We start from the raw sequence: 24,655 nt of genomic DNA, 5'->3' as shown, positions 1-24,655 counted from the left end.
CTTTGCACTGGGTTTTGCCTTCGAAACAGCGGGCTCCAAGCCACCTCAAGTGCTGCAGAACAGCGTCGTTGACAGCTTCAAGTCACCTTGTGGCTTGCCTCAGCTGCTGCTCTGCATTGGAAACAAAGTCCCAGGCTCTCTCTCTTTCTGTGTGTGGGAAATGCCAGAGTGAGGTTGGGGAGAGAGACAAAAGGGCTCACTGAAAAGCCAGACAGGCTTGAACTGCAAGTTACACAGGAGAGGGGGACGCTGAGGGGACCCTAGAGGGAGACGGTCACGGAGTACAGCTTTGCCTCTTTGGCTACTTCCTCACTTTGGCGGTTGCTTTTCCCTCAAGGTGGACCACCTGCTAGAACAGGGCAGCACTGCTGTTCACTGGCCAGCTTGGAGAGAAAACTGTGCCATGTGACTGTAAGTCAGGCCCTTGTGATGGAACCATCATGAGGCTGGAGTGTGGGGACTGGGGGATCCCAGGGGCAGCATGGCACACCAGCTCTGGGAGGGGACCCCTCATATGGTGAGATTGTCATTCAACATTATTGAACACCTACTGTCTTAATCCATGCTTGCTGCTACCACAGAATATGTGAGACTGGGTTATTTATAAACAACGGAAATTTATTTCGCAAAGTTCCGGAGGCCGGGAAGTCCCAGATCAAGATACCAGCAGATTCAGTGTCTGTCTGGTGAGAGCCCAGAGTCTGCTTCCAAGATGGTGCCTTGTTGCTGTGCCCTCGTGTGGCAGAAGGGCAAGAGAGAGCAAGAAGGGACCAAATTAGCCCATATATATATATAAAATTCCTGAGGAGGACATTAATCCATTCAAGAGGGCAGAGCCCGCCTGTTAAAATAGGTAACTAAATTTCAATGTGAGTTTTGAAGGGGGCAAACATTCAGGCCATAGCACCGCCTATGTGTTAAACAGCCAGTTAGATGTTGGGGTTGTAAAAGTAAATCCTGGCATGGCCCTGGCACAGGAGGGACTCCATTTCATAGAGAGAAAACAACACAGACCCTTTTATTTTAGGGTGTTTGCTGCCAACAGCTCTGGATAGACAGGCTGAAGCAAAAACACCAAACATGGAGAAGTTATGACGGTTCCCCCAAGTAGCAAGGAAGGCACATCTCAGGCTTGGGAAGTGTCCTCAGTGGGTGCCAGGCCTGCCTCTCCCAGTGTCTTCTCAGTGAGGGGATCTCTGGCTAAGTTCTTTACCTTCTCTGAGATTTGGTTTCCAAATCTATGTAATGGAATTAAAGATATCTTCCCTGAGGGCTGTTTTGAGGATTAAATAGATAATATATGTGGAAGACTCCATGTTTTTTAAAATTAAAAATCCATTTTTACCAAAAATGGAAGCACTGAACATACTGCTGTTTCACCTACCAAAGCAACTTGCACTTTTTCTATTGCATTAAATATTTTAGTTTCTCCTTCCTTCCAGCAATTAGTTTGCAAGTCAACTTATTTATTATTCAGTAACTTTTTTTTTTTTTTTGATATTGACATTGTTCCTAATTTTGATCATTTTAAACAAAGGTGTGAAAAACAGGTCAAATCTTTTCATTCACCCATGACTGTTTCACAAAGATAGATTCTTAAAAGTACGTTTGTGGAGTCAAAAGGTATGTACATCTAAGGCTTTTAATAAGTATTTTCAAATTCCCTTTCAGAAGAGTAGTACAATTTGACACTCACCAGCAGTGAATGTGAAGCCACTTCTCCATACCTTTGCCAGCAAGGGTGGCCCCAAGAAACATACACAGTACCCCAGCTAAGGGCAGAGGTAGCTTTTATCCTGCCATGGCATACTGCTGAGAGTCAACAAGACACCAAGTCCTGCTCACAGAGGCTAAACAAGAGCTTTCATAGTTTGGCTATTGAAACCCACAATATAGGAATTCATATTCATTTTATCACATTTAACCTTGGCTGTGTGTGGTGGCTCGCTTGTAATTTCAGCACTTTGGGAGGCTGAGACAGGAGAATCACTTTAGCCCAGAAGTTCAAGTCCAGCTTAGGCAACAGAGGGAGACCCCATCTCTACAGAAAAAATTTTTTAAATCAGCCGGGCATAGTAGGGCATGCCTGTAGTCCCAGCCTCTTGGGAGACTGAGATGAAAAGATAGCTTGGGCTCAGGAGGTCGAGTCTGCAGTGAGCTGTGTTCTTGCCACTGTGCTTCAGCTTGGGTGACAGAGCAAGACCACATCTCAAAAAAAAGAAAAAAAAACTTGTTTGATTCAGCTCATTTTCTCTGCTTTTTGAGATCTTCTTGGATTTTTTTTATTCTTTCACCCAATGTATTTAATATTACTCCCTCTTCCAGCTGTTTTATCTGAAAACTTGATCAACCTGTGCTTTATATTTTCATCCAATTCATTTATAAAAATGTCACATGAGAAAGAATCAAGAGCAGAGCCCTGAGACACATTGCTGTCTCCTCACTGACACTGACTGAGGCAGCTGCAAATACACCTAATTGTATTATTGCTTAGCACGAGGCTTTATCAAGAAGGATATCCTATTCTGAACTCTGTGGGCTGGTTAGAGTGTAAGGACTCATCACTGGGGCCATGGGAGACGTAAGTATCAATAGAGACAGAGGCAAAACTGGATTTAAGAAGTCACAGCAGGCCTCTCCCCTAGTGTGAGCCCTGCTTTGAACATAACTGGGAAAGGCTTCCTTTTAGTCTTCAAATTGTTTGTTTGTTTGTTTGTTTGTTTGTTTGTTTGTTTTGAAGCAGAGTCATGCTCTGTCACCTAGGTTGGAGTGCAGTGGCGTGATCTCGACTCACTGCACTCCACTCCTTCCTCGTCACAGTGCTTCTACCCTTAGAAGTGTACATTTCACCTATGTTTAACCACTGCCTATTTTTTTTCTTTAGTGATATGTTATGCTATTGAATTTTAATTATATAAGCTATATGCAAATGCAGCTTCCTTGTAAAAAAAACTAAAATATTATAGACATAACCCAGCACTTCCCCTCCCAGTTCCTCTCCACACTCCCAGAGGTAATCATGATGATCAGTTTGCTAGGTGTTCTTCCAGAACTTTTAGCCTCTTTCTTTGGCTTATAGATGGCCACCTTGTCACTGTGTCCTCCCATGGCCTACCCTCTGCATGCATCTGGATCCTAATTTCCTCTTCTTATAAAGACACCCATCCTACTGGAGTAGTCATATTGGATGACAGCCATATTGCATTAATCTCATTTTAACTTAATTACCTCTTGAAAGACCCTATCTCCAAATACAGTCACCTTCTGGGTACTGGGGGTTAGGACTTCAACATGAATTTTTGGGTGGACACAATTCTCAATTCAGGGTAGAGGGAGGAGGTTCAACTGCCAGAGAGTGGGAGGCCAAGCCCATGCCTGTCCTTCCTGGAAATGTGCCCTGGTTGCAGGTAGGGTCAGGCCCAAAGGCAAGAAACTGTCTCCAAACTGATTTGACAAGTGGCTGACTAGTTCTTTTCTTCCCCAAACCTCAAGGTGCTCCAGTCCCCAGCTCACTCGGCCACACACCATGTGTGAAGAGGAGACCACTGCACTTGTGTGTGACAATGGCTCTGGCCTGTGCAAGGCAGGCTTCGCAGGAGATGATGCCCCCCGGGCTGTCTTCCCCTCTATCGTGGGCCGCCCTCGACACCAGGTGTGTGTGCATCCAGCTGCCAGGCTTTGAGCCACTAGGAGTAAGCACTGCACTGTGGATACTCTGCTGAGCTGGGGGTTAGGGTTAGGGGAGTGTGTGTGTGTGTGTGTGTGTGTGTGTGTGTGTGTGCATGCACACCAGGTGTAGGGAGTTCTTTTCTGATTAACTGATAGAGCAGGACCCTTTAAATAGAAATATCCAGTGCCAAACCAATATCCATCAGGCACACAATGACACCATTATGCCCAGTTTAAATTTGGGAAGTTGCTGGGTTTGGAAAAGTTAAATTGTATGCAATTGAACAAGCCTCTTACCTTCAAGAAATCTGCATTTTGTGAAGAAATAAACATAACTGACCAGAGATCATGGGCTGTAATAGAGGCAAAATATTTCACAGGAAGGGGAAGGCATTACAGAAAAAGGAATATCTGAGAATTAGAAGGATTTCAGCAGGTGGAGAGAATAACAAAGATTTGGAGATCTAAAAGTGCAGGCACAGGGGATTTGAGGAGAGTGAGTGTACAACTTGTGTGTGTATGTGTGTGTGTGTATGTGTGTATTTGCATGTGTATCTGTGTGTAGTAGGATGAGGGGAAGAAATATATGGGTGTGGCTTGTTTTATCTCAAAAAAACAACATTGTCTGAAGAGAAAGAAGGAAGGCCAACCCACAAGAAATTCTCCACCTTCTCTTCCTGTCACCTCCATATTCACTGGTATCTGCTCCATTCTGTCTCCTGCTATCTTGTTTCCAGGGGAAGAAAGGCTATGTTTTCCATCCTCATCCTTCAGAGACCTTCCAGCACCTGAATCCCTCTGTGTGGAGCCCTCAGCCAATTCATTTGTCTTCTCTTTGCATTGCAGGGTGTGATGGTGGGAATGGGCCAGAAAGACAGCTACGTGGGGGATGAGGCTCAGAGCAAGAGAGGGATCCTAACTCTCAAATACCCCATTGAACACGGCATCATCACCAACTGGGATGACATGGAGAAGGTATCTGTAGACTCCCCCTTAATAAGCCTGCTTTAATGATCACCCATCATCATGACCCTCATATCCATAGGCCACTGTGCTCTGTCAACTCTCCCCCTAAAATGCTTCTCACTTCTGTCTTTCCTTTCTTTTCAGCCCCACAACCATTTCTCCAACCTAGGCTGCCAACATCTCTCCCTGGACTACTACAATGGCTTCCTGGCTGATTTCTTGGTCTCTTGCCCTCATTCACCAAATTAATTCTCTACACTGCTGCAAAGCTGATCTTTCTAAACACAGGTCAGCTCATGTCACTCACCTCCTCAGAAATCTTCAGTAGCTCCTCATTAACCAACAGTAGGTTCCTAACTCCCTGTCTTGGCATCAGGGTACATGTCCCTGCCTAATCCCCATGATCATCTTTTCCTGCAATATTTACTCAGGCCATTGCTCACCCCTTCTTTAAAATGCTGGCACTGCCTCAAGAGAGGCAAACAGCCATCTTTCATTTTTATCTTCCCCGTCATGACTTCACATAGGTGAACTGATGCTAGATTATGATGATGAGTCTCCACTGAAAATTTTTAAGTAGAAGTCTCTCAGGGTTTCAGAAGCCTTTTTGTTTAAGAAAATATGGCGGGGAGGGGGAGAGGAATTTTTAAATGGTGGAGCTCATGATAAACAAACTATGTGTGTAAAATGCTAATAGAGCCTTGCTAATATTCTTTTGATTAATTCTGCTGAGAGTTGGCTAGGAGTTCTTATTTCTGCAACGACTGTCTTTGGAAATGTGATATAGGGCTTATTGAGCAGACTATAACTGGAAATGAGGAATGTCTATTTGAATTCCTCATTGTAATTCACTTATACTTTTCTCTAAATCCTAGATTGAGTCACTCGCTGTGAGATAAGTACTGCACATAAAATGCAATAGATTTCACATTATACAGTGGAGTGGGGAAGAGCGCAGACATTAGAAGGAATGGTGGCAAATCCAGGTGCAAATCCCACTCTATAAGTCTTAGTTTTCCCAATTGTAAAGTGAAGATAAAAATACTTTGTGCATTAGGTTGCTTTGGAGATTGAATTAGGTAAATGTTTAGTATAATCCCAAGGCACAGAACATACTTATGTGCTCAATAAGTGATACATATGATTCATATTTATCTAACAGTATCTAATCTAAAAACATAATAGGCTGGGTGCCGTGGCTTATGCCTGTAATCCCAGCACTTTGGGAGGCTGAGGTGGGTGGATCACGAGGCCAAGAGTTCGACACCAGCCTGGTCAACATGGTGAAACCCCATCTCTACTAAAAATAAAAAATTTAGCTGGGTGTGGTGGTGGACATCTCCCAGCTACTCAGGAGGCTGAGGCAGGAGAATCGCTTGACCCCAGGGGCAGAGGTTGCAGTGAGCCAAAATCACGCCACTGTACCTCTACCCTGGGTGAGACTCCATCTCAAAAACAAAACAAAACAAAAAAACTCATAATAGAGGCCAGATGCAGTTTAATCCCAACACTTTGGGAAGTCAAGGCAAGAGGATGGCTTGAGTCCAGCCTGGGCAACATGATGAGAGCCTATCTCTACAAAATAAAAGTTTAAAAATTCATTGGGCATGGTGACACATGACTGTGGTCTTAGCTATTCAAGAGGCTGAGGCAGGAGGATCACTTGAGCCCAGGTGGTGGAGGCTGCAGTGAGCTGTGTTTACACTACTGCCCTCCAGCCTCGGTGATAGTGAGACCCTGTCTTAAAAAAAAAAAAAAAAAAGGAAGGAAGGAAGGAAAACATAATAGACAAAATATTTTATTCACAGTAGTGACAATGTGTGAACTCTAAAGAAACCCTTAAAAATGTATTATGTGCCTTAAGCCTGGACACAGTGGCACATGCCTGTAATCCCAGCACTTTGGGAGGCTGAGGCAGGTGGATCACTTGAAGCCAGGAGTTCGAGACTAGCCTGGCCAATTAACATGGTGAAATCCCGTTTTTACTAAAAATACAAAAATTAGCCAGGCATGGTGGTAGGCACCTGCAGTCCTAGCTACTCCAGATGCTGAGGAAGGAGAATCACTTGAACCCACAAGGCAGAAGTTTGAGTGAGCCAAGATCGTATCACCGCACTGCAACCTGGGCAACAGAGTGAGACTCTATCAAAAATAAAAATTGTTTTTAAAAAGGCCTGGGGCAGTGGCTCATGCCTGTAATCTCAGCACTTTTGGAGGCCAAGGTGGGTGGGTCACCTGAGGTCCGGGTTTGAGACCAGCTTAGGCAAGGGAAACATGGTGAAACCCTGTCTCTACTAAAAATACAAAATTAGCCAGGTATGGTAGCACATGCCTGTAGTCCCAGCTATTTGGGAGGCTGAGGCACGAGAATCACTTGAACCCAGGAGGTAGAGGTTGCAGTGAGCAGAGATTGTGCCATTTACTCCAGCCTAGGCAACCATGAGCAAAACTCTGCCTCAAAATAAATAAATAAATAACTATATATATATATATATATACAGTGCCTTAAAAGAAAAACTGAATTAGCCGGGCGCGGTGGCTCAAGCCTGTAATCCCAGCACTTTGGGAGGCTGAGGCGGGCGGATCACGAGGTCAAGAGATCGAGACCATCCTGGTCAACACGGTGAAACCCCGTCTCTACTAAAAATACAAAACATTAGCTGGGCATGGTGGCGTGTGCCTGTAATCCCAGCTACTGAGGAGGCTGAGGCAGGAGAATTGCCTGAACCCAGGAGGCGGAGGTTGCGGTGAGCCGAGATCGTGCCATTGCACTCCAGCCTGGGTAACAAGAGCGAAACTCCGTCTCAAAAAAAAAAAAAAAAAAAAAAGAAAAACTGAATTGGGTAAAAGTGTCAAATGTCCTCAAATTAATTTAAAGGCTCATTGCATTCCAATAAAAATTATGCAACATAATTATAAAGTATGTTTGCAGAAATAAATAAGCAAAAATTATGAGAACAAAATGAATTTTTAAAATTATGAAGGGAGATATAATAAAATACAGTATAAATTGTAAAGTTGAAGCAATTTGGCACCAGCAAAAAGGTGAAGGGGAAATATATAATAAATGAAACTTCCAACACCAGAGAGGAAGAAAGGACTATTCAACATTCTGCCTGCCCTGGATGCCTTTCACAGCAGCCTCTGGAGACCTTCTTTTGCCCTGGCCCATGTAAATCCCTCAGATAATGAATAACTCTACCTCTTCCTTCATTTAAAATGTGGCTTGTGTTTTTCTTTGTGTTTGTTTTGGTCTTTTTGACCATTTTCCTCCCCTCTGGACTTTGCAACTAAGAATTGGGTACCATGTCTGATTCATATCTGCCCTCAACACACTTACCACCATCTTAGCACAAAAACTGGGGGTCCATAAACACATGGGTCCAGTGGCATCACATGACCCTGTGCCTCACCTCTGAGGAAACCAAAGCTCCATGTTCTTGCTACACTTTGCCCAATCCCTCTGAAAGACTCCTTTTAGGTCGTACTTGATCACTGAAGTGGGAACTGGACACGGGAAGAAATTAACTTCCTCTAAAACAGTGGTTCTTTTTTATTTTTATTTTTGAGACAGGGTTTCACGCTGTCACCCAGGCTGGAGTGCAGTGCCATGATCACAGCTCACTGCAGCCTTGACCTCCTGGGATCAAGCAATCCTCCTGCCTCAACCTTCTGAGTAGATGGGTTTAAAGGCAGGTGCCACCATGCCCGGCTAATTTTTTATCTTTTTGTAGAGACAGGCCCCCACTATGTTGCTCAGGCTAAGCAGTGGTTCTTAACCAGGATGATTTTGCTTCCCAAAGGACATTTGGTAATATCTGGAAACATTTTTGATGGTCACAACTGGAAAACTGCTGCTAGCATCCAGTGGGTAGAGACCAGGGATGCCAGTTGGCCCCCCACAACAAAGAATTATCCAACCTAAAATGTCATAGTGCTGCAATGAGAAACCCTGCTTAAAGCACCGGCCTGGCCAATAATAGACGGTGAAAACTGAGCCCAAGTGTCTCTGTCAGATTTTCCGCAGGAGACAGTGTACACTCAGCTGGGCTTTAGAAATTGATTGACGTGTATACTCAGCTGGGGTTTTACAACCGGTTAAATGAATGTCCTACAGAGAAGTGTGCATAGTGTTAAGGCAACTACAAAGGGATGTCAAGGCACTCAAGAACCAGCAACAGAGGATGCTCTCACACCCCTAAACATGAAGGGGCCAGGTCATGAGGGCAGTGTCATTGGAGCTTAGTGAGAGCTTGAGCTCTGGAAGAGGGGCTGCTTAACAGGAACTGTGCTCACAGAGGGCCACGCCATTGTCAGGAGATATATCCTGACTTCTTTTGCCCTCCTACTTTCCAGTCTCCAGCAGGTATCTTCTATCAGCCGAACATCGCCAGAAGGCAGAAAGCAATGAATACTTGAGTGATGCAACGTGCCTTGCATCACTCAGGGCACAAAGGCAGAGGAAAGCCTGTAGTAGAGTGAAGAAGAGGAAAGGTCAAATGGAAATAATAGCACATAGGAAATAATGGTTCCAGGTCTGAGTCCTGAGTGGGGCCCTGTTGAGAAGGAATATACCCTTTAAATGTCAATCAGAAATTTCCAGGGCTGACCATTCTCCTCTCCAGATCCACCCCACCCAGTGTAACATAGTGCACACTCTCCCAGCATGGGAATGTCAATCAGAATTTTCTAGCCATTGCGAGTCTGCCGGGTTCATCTGGCTCTCGTCTCCACTAGATCTGGCACCACTCCTTCTACAATGAGCTGCGTGTAGCACCTGAAGAGCACCCTACCCTGCTCACAGAGGCTCCTCTAAATCCCAAGGCCAACAGGGAGAAGATGACCCAGGTAAGAAGCCAGGAAGACTTAAGCACTGGCACAAGAATGCAACATGGATGCTTGGCCAGATACTTTCTCCCCTTCAAACATCAGTGCAACAGAACTCTGACGACCTGCTATGCCCATAGTCCATGCCAGGCCCTGGGGGAGGGGCATAGAATAAAGAACTACCAAACTATCATAGTTCCTCCCCTTAATGAGATTACAAACCATTCTAAAGGCCAAGAAGTGCTGTAATTTTCACCAAATAATCTTTTATTCTTCATTGTCCTTTAAGATCATGTTTGAAACCTTCAATGTCCCTGCCATGTATGTTGCCATTCAAGCTGTGCTCTCCCTGTATGCCTCCGGCCGCACGACAGGTGAGTAATCCTGTAATCCATTCCTTTCCTAACTTCAGGGGAGGTAGGGAAAAGCTAGGGTCTGGCAGAGGCTCCTGCTCAGAAGAATAAAAGGGACAGATGAAGTCCAGGCAAAATCTTGCTTAGGGATAAGAGAATGCCCATGTGGAATGCCAAATGTGACTCAACCTGGTATAGTTGGAAAAAACATCCAGTGAGAACTGTTTCCTTCACAGTAATCATTCCAGGAGCTTATACACATACAGACATTCCAACAATACTGGAATGTTTCTGCTTCATGAAGCAGAAAGAGGAGAACCTGGTGGTGAAAATATAAGTGCAGTTACACATTGCTTAATGACAGTGATAGGTTCTGAGAAATGTGTGTCATTAGGTGACTTCATCACTGTGGGAACATCATAGATTGTATTTGCACAAACCCAGATGCTGTAGCCTTCTACATGCCCAGCCTGTATGGCATGGCCTACTGCTCCCAGGCTACAAACCTGTATAGCATTTAACTATAGTTAACACTATAGGCAACTGTAACACTATGGTTAAGTATTTGTATAGCTAAACATATTGAAACAGAAAAGTTACAGTGAAAATATGGTATCAAAGATAAAAAGTGGTATACCTGTATAGGGCACTTACCGTGAATGGAGCTTGCCAGACTAGAAGTTGCTCTAGGTGGGTCAGCAAGTGAGTAGTAAGAGAATGTGAAGGCCTAGGTCATTACTGTTCACTACTGTAGACTATAAACACTGTACATATCGGCTATACTACATTTATAAAAATATTATTCTTGGCCGGGCACGGTGGTTCAAGCCTGTAATCCTAGCACTTTGGGAGGCTGAGGCGGGTGGATCACAAGGTCAAGAGATTGAGACCATCCTGGTCAACATGGTGAAACCCCATCTCTACTAAAAATACAAAAAAATCAGCTGGGCATGGTGGTGCATGCCTGTAATCCCAGCTACTCAGGAGGCTGAGGCAGGAGAATTGCCTGAACCCAGGAGGCGGAGGTTGCGGTGAGCCGAGATCGTGCCATTGCACTCCAGCCTGGGTAACAAGAGCAAAACTGCATCTCAAAAAAAAAAAAAAAATGCTATTCTTGGCCAGGTGCCATAGCTCACGCCTGTAATCCCAGGACTTTGGAAGGCTGAGGTGGGTAGATCACATGAGGTCAGGAGTTCGAGACCAGCCTGGCCAACATGGTGAAACCCCATCTCTACTTAAAACACAAAAATTAGCTGGATGTGGTGGTGAGCACCTATAATCCCAGATACTTGGGAGGCTAAGGCAGGAGAATCGCTTGAACCCGGGAGGCGGAGGTTGCAGTGTGCCGATATCGCACCACTGCACTCCAGCCTAGGCAACAGAGTGAGACTCCATCTCAAAAAAAAAAAAATGTATTCTTTCTTCAATAATAAATTAACTTAAGCTTACTATAACTTTTTCTACCTTATGAACTTTTTAATTTTTAAAACCTTTTTACTTTTTTTGTAATAACAGTAATACAAAACATTTTCTTTTTTCTAGCGCCTCAACCTCCCAAGTAGCTAGGACTATAGGAGCATGCCATCATGCCTGGCTAATTATTTAATTTCCTTTTTTTAGTAAAGACAGGGTTTCACCATGTTGGCCAGGCTGATCTCGAACTCCTTGCCTCAAGTGATCTGCCTGCCTTCGCCTCCCAAAGTGCTGAGATTACAGGCATGAGCCATCGCACCCAGCCAAAAATATTTTCTTTCTTTATATTCTTTATTCTACAAGCTTTTTTCTATTAAATGTATTTATTTATTTTACTTTTAGAGCTTCTGTGGTAAAAACAAAAACATAAACATTAGCGTAGGCCTACACAGGGCCAGGATCATCAATACCACTGTCTTTCATATCCACATCTTGCCCCACTGGAAGGTCTTCAGAGTTAATAACATGCATGGAGCTGTCATCTCCTATGATAACAATGCCTCCTTCTGGAATATCTCCTGAAGGACCTGCCTAAGGCTGTTTTACAGTCAACTTTTTTGTTTTTGAGACAGAGTTTTGCTCTTGTTGCCCAGGCTAGAGTGCAATAGCACGATTTTGGCTCACCGCAACCTCCCGCTCCCAGGTTCAAGTGATTCTCCTGCCTCAGCCTCCCGAGTAGCTGGGATTACAGGCATGAGCCACCACGCCCAGACTTACAGTCAACATTTTTTTTTAATAAGTAGAAGGAGTACACTTTAAAACAATGATTTAAAACATAATATAAGAGGCTGGGCATGGTGGCTCATGCCTGTAATCCCAGAACTTTGGGAGGCCAAGGTGGGCAGATCTCTTTGAGCTCAGGAGTTCAAGACCAGCCTGGGCAACATGGCTAGACCCTGTATCTACAAAAGATGCAAAAAGCTAGCCAGGCATTCGTGGTTCATACCTGTAGTCCCAGCTACTCAGGAGGCTGAAGCTGGAGAATTGCTTGAGCCCAAAAGGCAGAGGCTACAGTGAGCCGAGATCTCATCACTGCACTCCAGCCTGGGCGACAGAGTGAGACCCTGTCTCAAAAAAAAAAAAAAAGGATAGTATAGGAAATACATAAGCCACTACCATAGTCATTTATTATTATTATCAAGTATTTTGTACATAATGTATATGCTGTACTTTCATACAGCTGGCAGCACAGTAGGGTTGTTTACACCAGCATCACCACAAACCCGTGAGTAAAGCGTTGTCCTGTGGCATGACATCAGCTGTGATGTCACTAGGCAATAAGACTTTTTCAGCTTCATTATATTATGGCACCACCATTGTGTATGTGGTTCATAGTTGACCAAAATGTCATTATGTGGACATGACTGTATGTGGCCTTGGTACAGAAGTGTGCTTAGGATAACAGAGGAAATCTCAAAATAAGACGGTCTTTAATAGGGACTTGACAGCTTCCATAAACATTGTTTAAACATTTGTTCATCAGATATTTACCGATTTATCCATACATTTATCCATCATATATTTTCCATTACTCCCTACAATGTGCCAAACATGGCACCAGGCCATGGGCATACACTGACAAATAAAACAGACTTTGCCATTATGGAGCTAACAGTTTAGTGGGAGGTAGACAAAAGTAAAAGATAATTTCACTGCGTGTGATAAGGACAGTGATGGAGAAATGCATGGCATATACAGTTTTGTATCCTGCACTTTGCACTTTTATTTTTGCTTTTGTTTTCATTTTGAGATGGAGTTTTGCTCTGTCGCCCAGGCTGGAGTGCAGTGGCACAATCTTGACACACCGCAACCTCCACGTCCCGGGTTAAAGCTTTTCTCCTGTGTCAGTCTCCTGAGTGGCTAGGATTATAGGCACATGCCTCTGCACCTGGCTCTTTATTTATTTATTTATTTTGAGATAGAGTCTCGCTCTGTTGCCCAGGCTGGGGTGCAGTGGCATGATCTCGGCTCACTGCACCCTCCACCTCTTGGGTTCAAGCGATTCTCCTGCCTCAGTCTCCCAAGTAGCTGGGACTACAGACACATGCCATCACGGCTAATTTTTGTATTTTTAGTAGAGGCAGGGTTTCACTGTGTTAGCCAGGATGGTCTCAAGCTCAAGACCTCGTGATTCACCCACCTCAGCCCCCAAAAATGCTGGGATTACAGGCATGAGGCACTGCGCCTGGCTAATTTTTGTATTTTTAGTAGAGATGGGGCTTTACCATGTTGGCAAGGCTGGTATTAAACTCCTGACCTCAGGTGATCCACCTGCCTTAGCCTCCTGAAGTGCTGATATTACAGATGTGAGACACTGCACCTGAACTTTCACTTTGTTTTGTTGTAAACATTATGTTTAATGGCTATGTGGTAGTCATTGTATGACGGTTTCATTATTTATTTATTTATTTATTTATTTTCCATATATCTATTGCTGGAGCTTTAGGTTGCCTCTAATTTTTATTATAAAATATGCCATGATTCAGATCCTTGTACAAGAGTAAGTTACTGGTTTATGGACATTTATTTTACATCTGGCCCTTACTGAACCATCTAATTAGGTCTAATGGTTTCTTAGTTGATTCTCTTGAGTCTTCTATATAAAACCTGCAAATAATGACAATTTTGTTTCCTTTTGGTAGTCATACCTCTTATTTCTATTTTCTGTTTCACTGCAATTGGTTAGAACATCCTGGACAACATTAAATAATAGTGGTGATATCGTAGGGTTTTCTCATCAGTTATGATGTGGCTGTTGGATTAAGAAATATGAGGCTGTCTCAACTGACCTTGTGTGCAAAAAAAAAAAAAAAAAAGATTATTACAAAAAAAAAAAAAGAAATACGAGGTTGAACATGGTGGTTCATGCCTATAATCCCAGCAGTTTGGGAGGCCAAGGGGGGTGGATTACTTGAGCCAGTAATTTGAGACCAGCCTGGGCAACATAGTGAGACCCTGTTTCTACAAAAAACACACACACAAAAAAAACCAAAAAATTAACCAGGCGTGGCAGTGCATGCCTCTAGTCCCAACTACCCAGGAGACTGAGGTGGGAGGATCACCTGAATCCAGAAGGTTGAGGCTGCAGTGAGCCATGTTCATACCACTGTACTGTAGCCTGAGCAACAGAGTGACCTCGTCTCAAAAGAAGGAAGGAAGGAGGGAAGGATGGAAGGAAGGAGGGAAGGAGGGAAGGAAGGAAAGAAGGAAGGAAGGAAAAAGAAAAGAAGGAAGGGTATGCATTACCAGGAAGGGAGAGAAGGAGGGAGAAAGGAAGGAAGGGAGGGAGGAAGGAAGGAAAGAAGGAAGGAAGGAAGGAAGGAAGGAAAGAAGGAAGGAAGGAAGGAAGGAAGGGTGGAAGGGTTTCTTATGTTAGGAACTCTTACTTCCTGTCACAGTTTACTAAAAGTTTCATCAGTAGAGAATGTTACTATTTTCAAATTGACTGGCTTTCATAACCCCTTCCTGATCTAACATTCAGACTGTATGGGCTTATGTGTTAGAGACCTGAAGGATGTGAAAATTATCCAATTTCACTTTAAGAATATGCAGTGTAGATTTAATGCAAATTGACAAGTATGCAATACCAGCAATGTGTTTCAAGGAATACAAGAAAAGGACACCTTTTACTTGCCTTCCAGAGGCCTACAGTCTCATTTGGGGGAAAAAATGTGATTGATGATTCTCATGGTGAGTGGATATTCTTAACTGCTAAAGGAAAATATGGTAGTCAGAGCTCATTGGTAACAGTCCTAGAAAGAGACTGGTGAAAGACGAGAATGAGAATTTTATAAGGCTGATCCTTTCTGTCCACAGGCATCGTCCTGGATTCAGGGGATGGTGTCACCCACAATGTCCCCATCTATGAAGGCTATGCCCTGCCCCATGCCATCATGCGCCTGGACCTGGCTGGCCGTGACCTCACAGACTACCTCATGAAGATCCTCACAGAGAGAGGCTATTCCTTTGTGACCACAGGTATCCAGCCCTTTTCCTGATTCTGACTGGAGCTCAGAACCAATCTGGTTTAGGACTGGAAGTTCTCAGGACCAATGAGAAATCTGCTGCTCTGTGTCTTTAAACACTCCTAAGATACACTGAGAGGTCTTGAGCTGGGGCTGAGCCTCTGGATAAGACCAGATAGTTGGCCAGGTGTGGTGGCTCATGCCTGTAATCCCAGCACTTTGGGAGGCCAAGGCAGGCAGATCACTTGAGGTCAGGAGGTCTAGACCAGCCTGGCCAACGTGATGAAACCCTGTCTCTACTAAAAACACAAAAATTAGTCAAGCGTGGTGGTGCACACCTGTGATGCCAGCACTTGGGAGGCTGAGGAAGGAGAATTGCTTGAACCCAGGAGGTGGAGGTTGCAGTGGGCCAAGATAGCACAACTGCACTTCAGCCTGGGTGACAGAGGGAGACGCTATCTCAAAAAAAAAAAAAAAAAAAAAAGCTGGGTACAGTGGTCACACCTGTAATCACAGCACTGTGGGAGGCCAAGGTGGGTGGATCACAAGGTCAGGAGTTTGAGACCAGCCTGGCCAGCATGGTGAAACCCTATCCCTACTAAAATACAAAAATTAGCCGAGTGTGGCAGCGGGCGCCTGTAATCTCAGCTACTCAGGAGGCTGAGGCAGGAGAATCACTTGAACCCAGGAGGGGGAGGTTGCAGTGAGCCGAGATTGCACCATTGCACTCCAGCCTGGGCAACAGAGCAAGACTCTGTCTCAAAAAAAAAAAAAAAAAAAAAAAAAAAGAATAAAGTAGATGTGAGAAGGAGGTTTTCATGGAGGTCAAAATGGGACAACCAAACTAACAGAGCTCAGTATTCACCTGCTGTCATTGCTGCTCCTTCCAGCTGAGAGAGAAATTGTGCGAGACATCAAGGAGAAGCTGTGCTATGTGGCTCTGGATTTTGAGAATGAGATGGCCACAGCAGCTTCTTCTTCCTCCCTGGAGAAGAGCTATGAGCTGCCAGATGGGCAGGTTATCACCATTGGCAATGAGCGCTTCCGCTGCCCTGAGACCCTCTTTCAGCCTTCCTTCATTGGTGAGATGCTACCCACAGTCCCTGCCAATCGCTCAGGAGGGGAGGGTGGAGGGCTGAGTGAGATATGGAGAGAGAAACACCAGGAGTCATGGACACTTTGTTAATGATATAATCATACCTCACATTTTCCTAGGAAGGGCCAAAAACATATTTTCTTAAAATAGAGAAAGTCTCATTTTAAATAAAAGGAAAAGGAAATCAAGATACAGGAAAAGCAGAACAAGAAATATAACATGAAACTAAGAATGAGGTTAAAACACAGAAAGTTTGTAGGCAGCAATGTAGCAAGGTCAGGTTGTAGTTTAACAAGATTACTCTATTCACAGTGTGGAATCATATTGCATGGATAAAAGACTCAAGGCAGTTGGGCACAGTGGTATCATGCCTGTAATCCCAGAACTTTGGGAGCCGGAGGCAGGCATGTTACTTGAGCTGAGGAGTTCAAGGCCAGCCTGGGCAACATGGTAAAACACCATCTCTGTGAAAAATAAAAAATTTAGCAGGGCATGGTGGTGTATGCCTGTGGTCCCAGCTACTCAGGAGGCTGAGGTAGGAGAATCACTTGAGCCCCAAAGATCAAGGCTGCGGTGAGCCATGATCGAGTCACTGCACTCCAGCCTGGGCAACAGAGTGAGATCCTGCCTCAAAAAATAAAAAAAGACTAAAGACAAGGAGACCAGGAAGATGGTAATCAGAACAAGGGACAATAAAGGAAAGGCCATTACCAGGTAGGGGGTCTAATCTTATAATCCTTTTGGGAAGTATTAAGGTTCTGAACTAGGGTAGTTGCAAAATCAAAGAAGGACCAATTGAAGAGCGAATGGTGTGCATATTTATGAAGTGATGCCTGTTGACTAGATATTGTAATCTCCACTAGGCATGGAGTCAGCTGGAATTCATGAGACAACCTACAATTCCATCATGAAGTGTGACATTGACATCCGTAAGGACTTATATGCCAACAATGTCCTCTCTGGGGGCACCACCATGTACCCCGGCATTGCTGACAGGATGCAAAAGGAGATCACAGCCCTGGCCCCCAGTACCATGAAGATCAAGGTGGGTCTTGCCTCAGTTCCCTTCATCATGTTCTCTGTATAAAATCTTGCCTATCTGGGAGTTCCTCAGAGGCAGGCTGCCAGGCCCAGTAACTTGCTGGTCTCCTGGGTTCAGTATCATCCTGGACTGGAGCCAATTTCATCCTAGGAGATTATGTTCTTTCGGCATTGATGGGCTGAAGACCCTTTTAGCATGAATCTCAAACATAATTACAGGAATGTCACACAAGAAGAGGCTCAAAGAATTTGGGATGATGAGAATATTATCTAGGTGTAATGTCTCGCACCTGTAATCCCAGCATTTTGGAAAGCCAAGGTGGGAGGATCATTTGAGTCCAGGAGTTCAAGGCTGCAATGAGCTCTAACTGTTCCACTGCACTCCAGCCTGTCTCTAAATATAAATTCAGATAGATCCTGTCTCTAAAAATAAATAAATAAAGAGAACATTGAGAGGGTTAAGAAGGAAATCAGGAGACAGGAAATGGAAAGAAAAGGAGGTCACCTTATGGTATCTTTAAACTTTATTGCTCCAGGGGAGGGTGAAAGTTCCAAAGAGTGGATGTTTGCTCATAGGGTCAGCTCTGCTTCAAACTCAGCAGGGACAGTCCTTGATTCCTGGACATCTCTGATCTACTGTCCCATCTTGGCCATGGCCTTCCTCATACTGCCTCCCAACAGGGCCTCTTGCCTCCTGGGCATCTGTGGGATGGGAGATTCTCCCCTGCTTCCGGTCTCCAAGCAGTCACACAGACATTTTTAGCTCATTCTACAAACTTTGCTGCTAACAGTTTTAGAGAAAGAGTTGGGAATAGAAATAACACATTGGTTGAAAGTTACAAAGTCTCACAATAAAGCTGGTCTCTTGGGAGTAGGCCTGGTGTGAAGAAATGTATTCTCAGTCAATATTCTAAGAACCTCCATGAAGGAAGGCTGCCCCGGGCCTCCCCCTGCCTAACAGATGGTGTTCATCACAGAGAAATGGAACAGACCAGCAGGAAACTGGTGAGAACTTGTGGGTTCTTCTCACACAGAGCCAAAGGAGTGGTGCATTACTGAGGCCTGTCCTATGGAGAGCATCGTGCCAGGCCTGGGGCAGGGGCTTTTTACCAGGACTGTGTCAGGATACCATGCCTAGCCTTACCCTCAGATTCTGGTCCAATAAGTCTCAGTTGCCCCTGTTACCTACACTGATAAGCAACCACCAGTGATCTGATCCATTTCCTAATTCATGGGCCATTGCTCTGACTTTAACAGTATGTGCCAGCCTTCATGGGGTTTAGGATCTAATTAGTAAACATGATCAATACCAGGACAACCTAAATAAAAGTGGAAGAGAAAGGACACTCCAAGCAGAGGAAGTAGAAGGAGCAAAGGTGTCCAAGCAGGTGTGTGCTTATATGAGCACCTATCCAAATTGGACAGCAGGATTTGTATAGGGGAACTGGGGGAGATGAGGCAAGTCTCAGGGACATGGAAGAAGAGATTTGGGGTGGGCATGGGGCTCATATTTAGAACCACCAGCCTACGAGCAGCCAGAGTTTTCTCATGAGAAGTGTCCAACAATAAAATTTGTTACCTTCTTAGGGGCTGTGCATTCCCAATCCTTGAAATAATCTGTTTGAGGAGATTAGGTGACTTTTTTTTTTTTTTTTTTTTTTGAGACGGAGTTTCGCTCTTGTTACCCAGGCTGGAGTGCAATGGCGCGATCTTGGCTCACCGCAACTTCTGCCTCCTGGGTTCAGGCAATTCTCCTGCCTCAGCCTCCCGAGTAGCTGGGATTACAGGCACGTGCCACCACGTCCAGCTAATGTTTTGTATTTTTAGTAGAGACGGGGTTTCACCATGTTGACCAGGATGGTCTCAATCTCTTGACCTCGTGATCCACCCGCCTCAGCCTCCCAAAGTGCTGGGATTACAGGCGTGAGCCACTGTGCCCAGCCTTAGGTGACTTTTGTCTGCCTAGATAATAAAATAACTTCTAAGATCCTTCTTAATCTACAATTCCATGATCTCTGCAATTTGAGGAATACGTAAAGAGATTCTAAGGAGACAGAAAAAAAACAATTTATTATCTGGTTTGCTCTAGCACTGAATTCTTATACCCTTCAAAAACTGGAAAAGTAGTTGAAGAATCATAGTCCTTCTGGGTCCCCTTTTAGGTGGAGTTCAAAGTTGTTTGACATGACGACCAATTTCTAAAAGCTAAGCCCAGGATTCCTAGTGGAAAGCACAAACAATGTAGATACAAATTTGAGAACTTCTGAGATATAATTGGCTAATGACCAATAGCTCAAAACAGGGTTTGGGTAGACTGGTTTATACTCAGGAATGGAGGAAGCCAAGCCCAACTTGTCCGTGCATCCAAACTCCAGGCAAGAGCATAACAAGTTTCCTCTTATAGATATTTGTATCAATCAGCTATTGCTGAGTAACAAACAACTATGGAATATCAGGGGCACATAACAGGGAGCATTTATTGCTCATGGATCTGTGGGTTAGCTGGGACTTAGCTGATCAAGGTCAGGCTTCACTAAATAAGTGGCTCTGCATTAAGTAGCAGAGCATTATATAGTAGCATTTACATTATATTAAGTGCAGGTCCAGCCAGCTCAGGTCAAGACCATATTTCTCATTAATGGGCCCAGGCTGAAGGGCTAGCTGCTCCCCAGGGGCAGCTGTTCTCATGAAGATGGCAGAGCAAGAGAACATGCCCAGGCCGGGCGCAGTGGCTCACACCTGTAATCCCAGCACTTTGGGAGGCCGATGCGGGTGGATCGCGAGGTCAGAAGTTCAAGACCAGCCTGACCAACATGGTGAAACCTTGTCTCTGTAAAAACAACAACAAAAACCTTTAAAAAAAAAAAAGAGAGAGAGAACATGTCCAAGTTCACAAGCATATTTCAAACCCCTGTTTGTGTTATGTCTGCTAATATCCCATTGGCCAAAGCAAACATAATGCCCAGTCCAGAGTCACAGGGAGCAGTGCCCGCTTCCCATGGAGGGAATAAAGGAAGGGTGAGGAAGTGAAGGTTTTGAGCAATAATTTAATCTATCACAATGTTTCTCCTGTTCTTTTCTGACCATGGGGCTGCCCTTTTCTGGGATGAGTAGATTTTTGGATCACCTTGCTTATTCCCTTGGGGACTGATCATGATTCACCACATTTGTTCTTTGCAGATCATTGCTCCCCCAGAGCGGAAGTACTCAGTCTGGATCGGGGGTTCTATCCTGGCCTCTCTCTCCACCTTCCAGCAGATGTGGATCAGCAAGCCCGAGTATGATGAGGCAGGGCCCTCCATTGTCCACAGGAAGTGCTTCTAAAGTCAGAACAGGTTCATCAAGGATCCCCTTGAAACTATTCTGTTACCAGTCATGAAACATTAAAACCTACAAGCCTTACTTCTCTGTGTGGGGCTCTTTCTTCCAGGGCTATGTCTCATACACAGTGCTAAGGATTTTTCACATATTACTTCTTTAAAAAAAAAAAAAAAACAAACAACAGATGGGGTTTCGCCATGATGGCCAGGCTGGTCTTGAACTCCTGACCTCAGGTGATCCACCCACCTCGGCCTCCCAAAGTGCTAGGATTACAGGTGTGAGCCACTGAGCCCGGCCTCACATATTACTTCTAATCCATGCAATAATGCTGTAAGGTAGGTGCTATTATTATCCCCATATTGCAGATGAGGAAATTGAGGCTCAGAGAAGTCAAGGACTTGCAAAGATCACACAGATTCAAGATTAAAATTCAAGTATCTGACTGAAAAGCTAGTGCTCCTACTGTGTCATCTTGTCTTCTTTTCCTTGAATGTAGGTAAGAATGAGGTTAGATGACTCTTGGGATTGGGGGAGAACAGGCTTTCAGTGATGTAAGTCCTTCTGCTCAAGGGCAGTTCACTACGGAACATGAACACAGAGTCATCACACAGGTTTATGGGACGTGACACGAGTAGTTCACACACAATGGTTACTGTCACTCACGTGAAGGATGGTCACCATAAGCTTAAGATCTCTATGAGGTCGTCATTGAGGATTAGACTGTATTTATTTATTTATTTATTTTTTGAAACAGTCTCACTCTGTTGCTCAGGCTGGGGTGCAGTAGCATGATCTTGGCTCACTGCAACCTCTGTCTCCCAGGTTCAAGCGATTCTCCTGCCCCAGCCTCCTGAGTAGCTGGAATTAGAGGCGTGCTGTCACATGCAGCTAATTTTTGTATTTTTAGTAGAGATGGGGTTTTACCATGTTGGCCAGGGTGTTCTCAGTCTCTTGACCTCGTGATCCACTGGCCTTGGCCTCCCAAAGTGTTGGGATTACAGGTGTGAGCCACCCGGCCCGGCCTGGAAGAGCAGTTTTCATAAGCCCTTAGGGGATTTCTGTGTGAGGATGGGTTTCCCAGAGCAGACCCTGAAATGAGGATTCCCTGCAAATGACTTACTAAGGAAGTGCTGTGAGGAGAGCTGGTAAGCAAAGTTGGGGGTGCAGAAAAGGAAAGGGGAGGAAACCTGGCAAGGGGGCAATTGCAGGTAAAGTCCTGGAGAGGGCAGCTTCAGCCTGGCCCGGCCCACCAGGAGCTCTGGAGTCTAAGGCGAGCTGGTGGAGGCAAGGGAACCAGGTGTTTACAGTCCCACCTGCCAGTAATTGGGGAGGGCACTCCTTGGGGGGACTGAAGTCCTAGGCTCTCCACAGTAGATGCTGGGCAAAGGTCTCCTCCAAAGAAGAGCTGCAGGCTATGGCTGTTGGAAGAGAAAGCACAGGAGGAGGCAGGAGAGATCTGAGATGTAGGACGCTGACACTGGGCTGTGGAGAGACATCCGGACCTCCACATGCGAAAGGGCAGGCTGCCCAGGTCACTCCCACCAAGTCCCCGCCCCTCACCCATCTGACCTTCCTTTCCCCTCCTTACACCCCTACTCCAGTCTTACTCCACTTCAAGTTTAAAAAATACTGTGGATGTGGAGTTATCCACTGATAGAGAGAGGGACAGTGGCTTGAGGAAAGTGGAAATCCAACTGGAAGTCTATTAAAGATCAACAGAAGTCAGGTGTGGTGGCTCACGCCAGTAATCCCAGCTGCTTGGGAGGCTGGGCTGGGAGGATCGTTTGAGCCCAATTCAAACCAGCCTCTGACAAGCGAGACCTCATCAGAGAGAGAGAGAGAGAGGGAGAGCAAGAGAGAGCGAGAGCGAGAGAGAGAGAGAGAGAGAGAGAAACAATGACCTGGGCACTGAGGGCCCATGAAGACAGCCATTACTTATTATGTGCTATATAATGTCTATTGGGTGGTAACTATGTGGCAGGTGCTGCAAGTGGAATCTCTCTCTGAATCCTCACCCCCAGGTCACTGGAATCCAGAGCCCACACTCTTAACCACCCTTTTGACATGTCTCCCTTTATGATTAGGTGTATCAATACAGTTCATTCAGGGGAGCAGAGCCACTATGGGTATTATGGTAATAAAGGCTTTCTTACAGGAATGAGACTTTACCCAAAGCCTGAAGGAGCTGAGGAAGTGAAAGTCAGCAAGACACTGTGGGATAATCCAAGAGGAAAGTTACAAATGGGTGGAGGACTAGGTGAAACCTATCTGCTGGGCACTTCTGTCTGTCACAGCATCTGACTAGAAGATTTCCACAGAGGAGTGGCTGACACTTCCACTCTGCCTTCCAAATCTCACCCCAGGTTCTCTTTTGGCCAGCTCTAACTCAGAGCCTTGTTGGCAGGGCATTCTGGAAGTGTGCTTACCAGTTAAACCAAACTGCTTTAGCAATCCAGCACATTAGAAAATTTTCAGTGTAGGTGAGATATAGATGACTAAAAGTCCAAGCTGCAGAAGAGTTTGGGCCACATTTTTATATGTGTATCTCCCTTTTTTAATGGCTGCATGACATTTTAGATAATACTGGTCAGCATTTTGTGTATATAGTAGCATTTACAAACACTAGAGAAACAGTAAATCCTTCAGAGCTGCAATTCAAGGACTAAGCAGAGTGTTTGGCATGCAGTAGATGCTGAGCAAACATCGAATGAATGAATGGATGTTGAATGACTAGAGTTCCTGCAGGGCAACATCAGCTCTTACTCATCAACTCCAGCAGATATTTGAAAACCACCCAGGGGCAGGAAGTGGCCTAGTTCTCCCAGGTAAGGGGGAGGTAATTCTACTCACCAATGTGCCACTACTTTCGGTCTTCCAGCTAGCACCCGAGTGGGATGAAAACTCCCTGTTTATTGCTTCCCAGAGGAACTGATCACCACCTCTTTGAGGTGTCTTCTTTGTTCATGATGATCTCCTTAATTGTACTTCCTCATGCATAAAGGTGGGACCCCAACCCTCTTCCTTGGCCACAACTGATTAACTGAACACAGCTGGGCCAGTAACATTCTCCCTTCTGGGAATTTGGAATTGGGACCAAAAACATATGACATTTAACAAAACAAACATAAATAAGTAAAGGGGGATAGAAAGATTATTACTAGCCGGGCGCGGTGGCTCAAGCCTGTAATCCCAGCACTTTGGGAGGCCGAGGCGGGTGGATCACAAGGTCGAGAGATCGAGACCATCCTGGTCAACATGGTGAAACCCCGTCTCTACTAAAAATACAAAAAATTAGCTGGGCATGGTGGCGCGTGCCTGTAATCCCAGCTACTCAGGAGGCTGAGGCAGGAGAATTGCCTGAACCCAGGAGGCGGAGGTTGCGGTGAGCCGAGATCGCGCCATTGCACTCCAGCCTGGTTAACAAGAGCAAAACTCCGTCTCAAAAAAAAAAAAAAAAAAAAAAAAAAAAGAAAGATTATTACTAATGTTATAAAGATAACTGACAGGCAATTTAGGTAAAAGATACTGAAATGACCAATAAACATATGAAAAGATGTTTGACTTCATTAATCAGCAGAAAAATGCAAATTAAAACCACAGTAAGTTATAATTATACACAGCAAAATGGATAAAATGAAAAAAAGCTGACAATATCAACTGTTGGTAAGAATGAGGGACAACCGGGAGGGGGAGGAGAAAAAAATTTTTTTTTTTAAATTATATATATATATATATATAACTCAATCAAGATAGTTGCAGGTAGGTGAAAAAAAAAGAAAGAATGAGGGACAACCAGAACTCTCTCTCACTGAATATGGCGGTGTCAACTAGAACAATCAAACACTGTGGAACTATCAATTATTTGGGAATATCTATCAAAGCTGAGCATATACATGTAATTTATCACACAGCAATTCCACTCTTAGGTATACACCCAAGAGAAA

The 24,655-nt window shown here is 44.7% G+C and overlaps 1 protein-coding gene across 2 annotated transcripts in view; it reads left to right on the top strand.

The window, feature by feature from the left end:
• The window catches only part of ACTG2 (actin gamma 2, smooth muscle), a 48,301-nt gene extending 27,509 nt beyond the window's left edge, over nt 1-20,792 (top strand). For both annotated transcript variants that reach the window (XM_010333445.2, XM_010333447.2), the window contains 8 exons: nt 3,493-3,652; nt 4,516-4,644; nt 9,373-9,483; nt 9,752-9,836; nt 15,105-15,266; nt 16,144-16,335; nt 17,213-17,394; nt 20,571-20,792. In XM_010333445.2, coding sequence (XP_010331747.1) covers nt 3,493-3,652; nt 4,516-4,644; nt 9,373-9,483; nt 9,752-9,836; nt 15,105-15,266; nt 16,144-16,335; nt 17,213-17,394; nt 20,571-20,714 — 1,165 coding nt within the window. In that variant the 3' untranslated portion in view covers nt 20,715-20,792. The remainder of the gene's footprint in view (nt 1-3,492; nt 3,653-4,515; nt 4,645-9,372; nt 9,484-9,751; nt 9,837-15,104; nt 15,267-16,143; nt 16,336-17,212; nt 17,395-20,570) is intronic.
• The last annotated feature ends 3,863 nt before the right edge of the window (nt 20,793-24,655 follow it).

The sequence above is a fragment of the Saimiri boliviensis genome, chromosome 1 (genome assembly GCF_048565385.1).
Source record: "Saimiri boliviensis isolate mSaiBol1 chromosome 1, mSaiBol1.pri, whole genome shotgun sequence".
Classification (NCBI taxonomy): domain Eukaryota; kingdom Metazoa; phylum Chordata; class Mammalia; order Primates; family Cebidae; genus Saimiri; species Saimiri boliviensis.
This window is presented reverse-complemented; position numbering and strand designations above follow the sequence as displayed.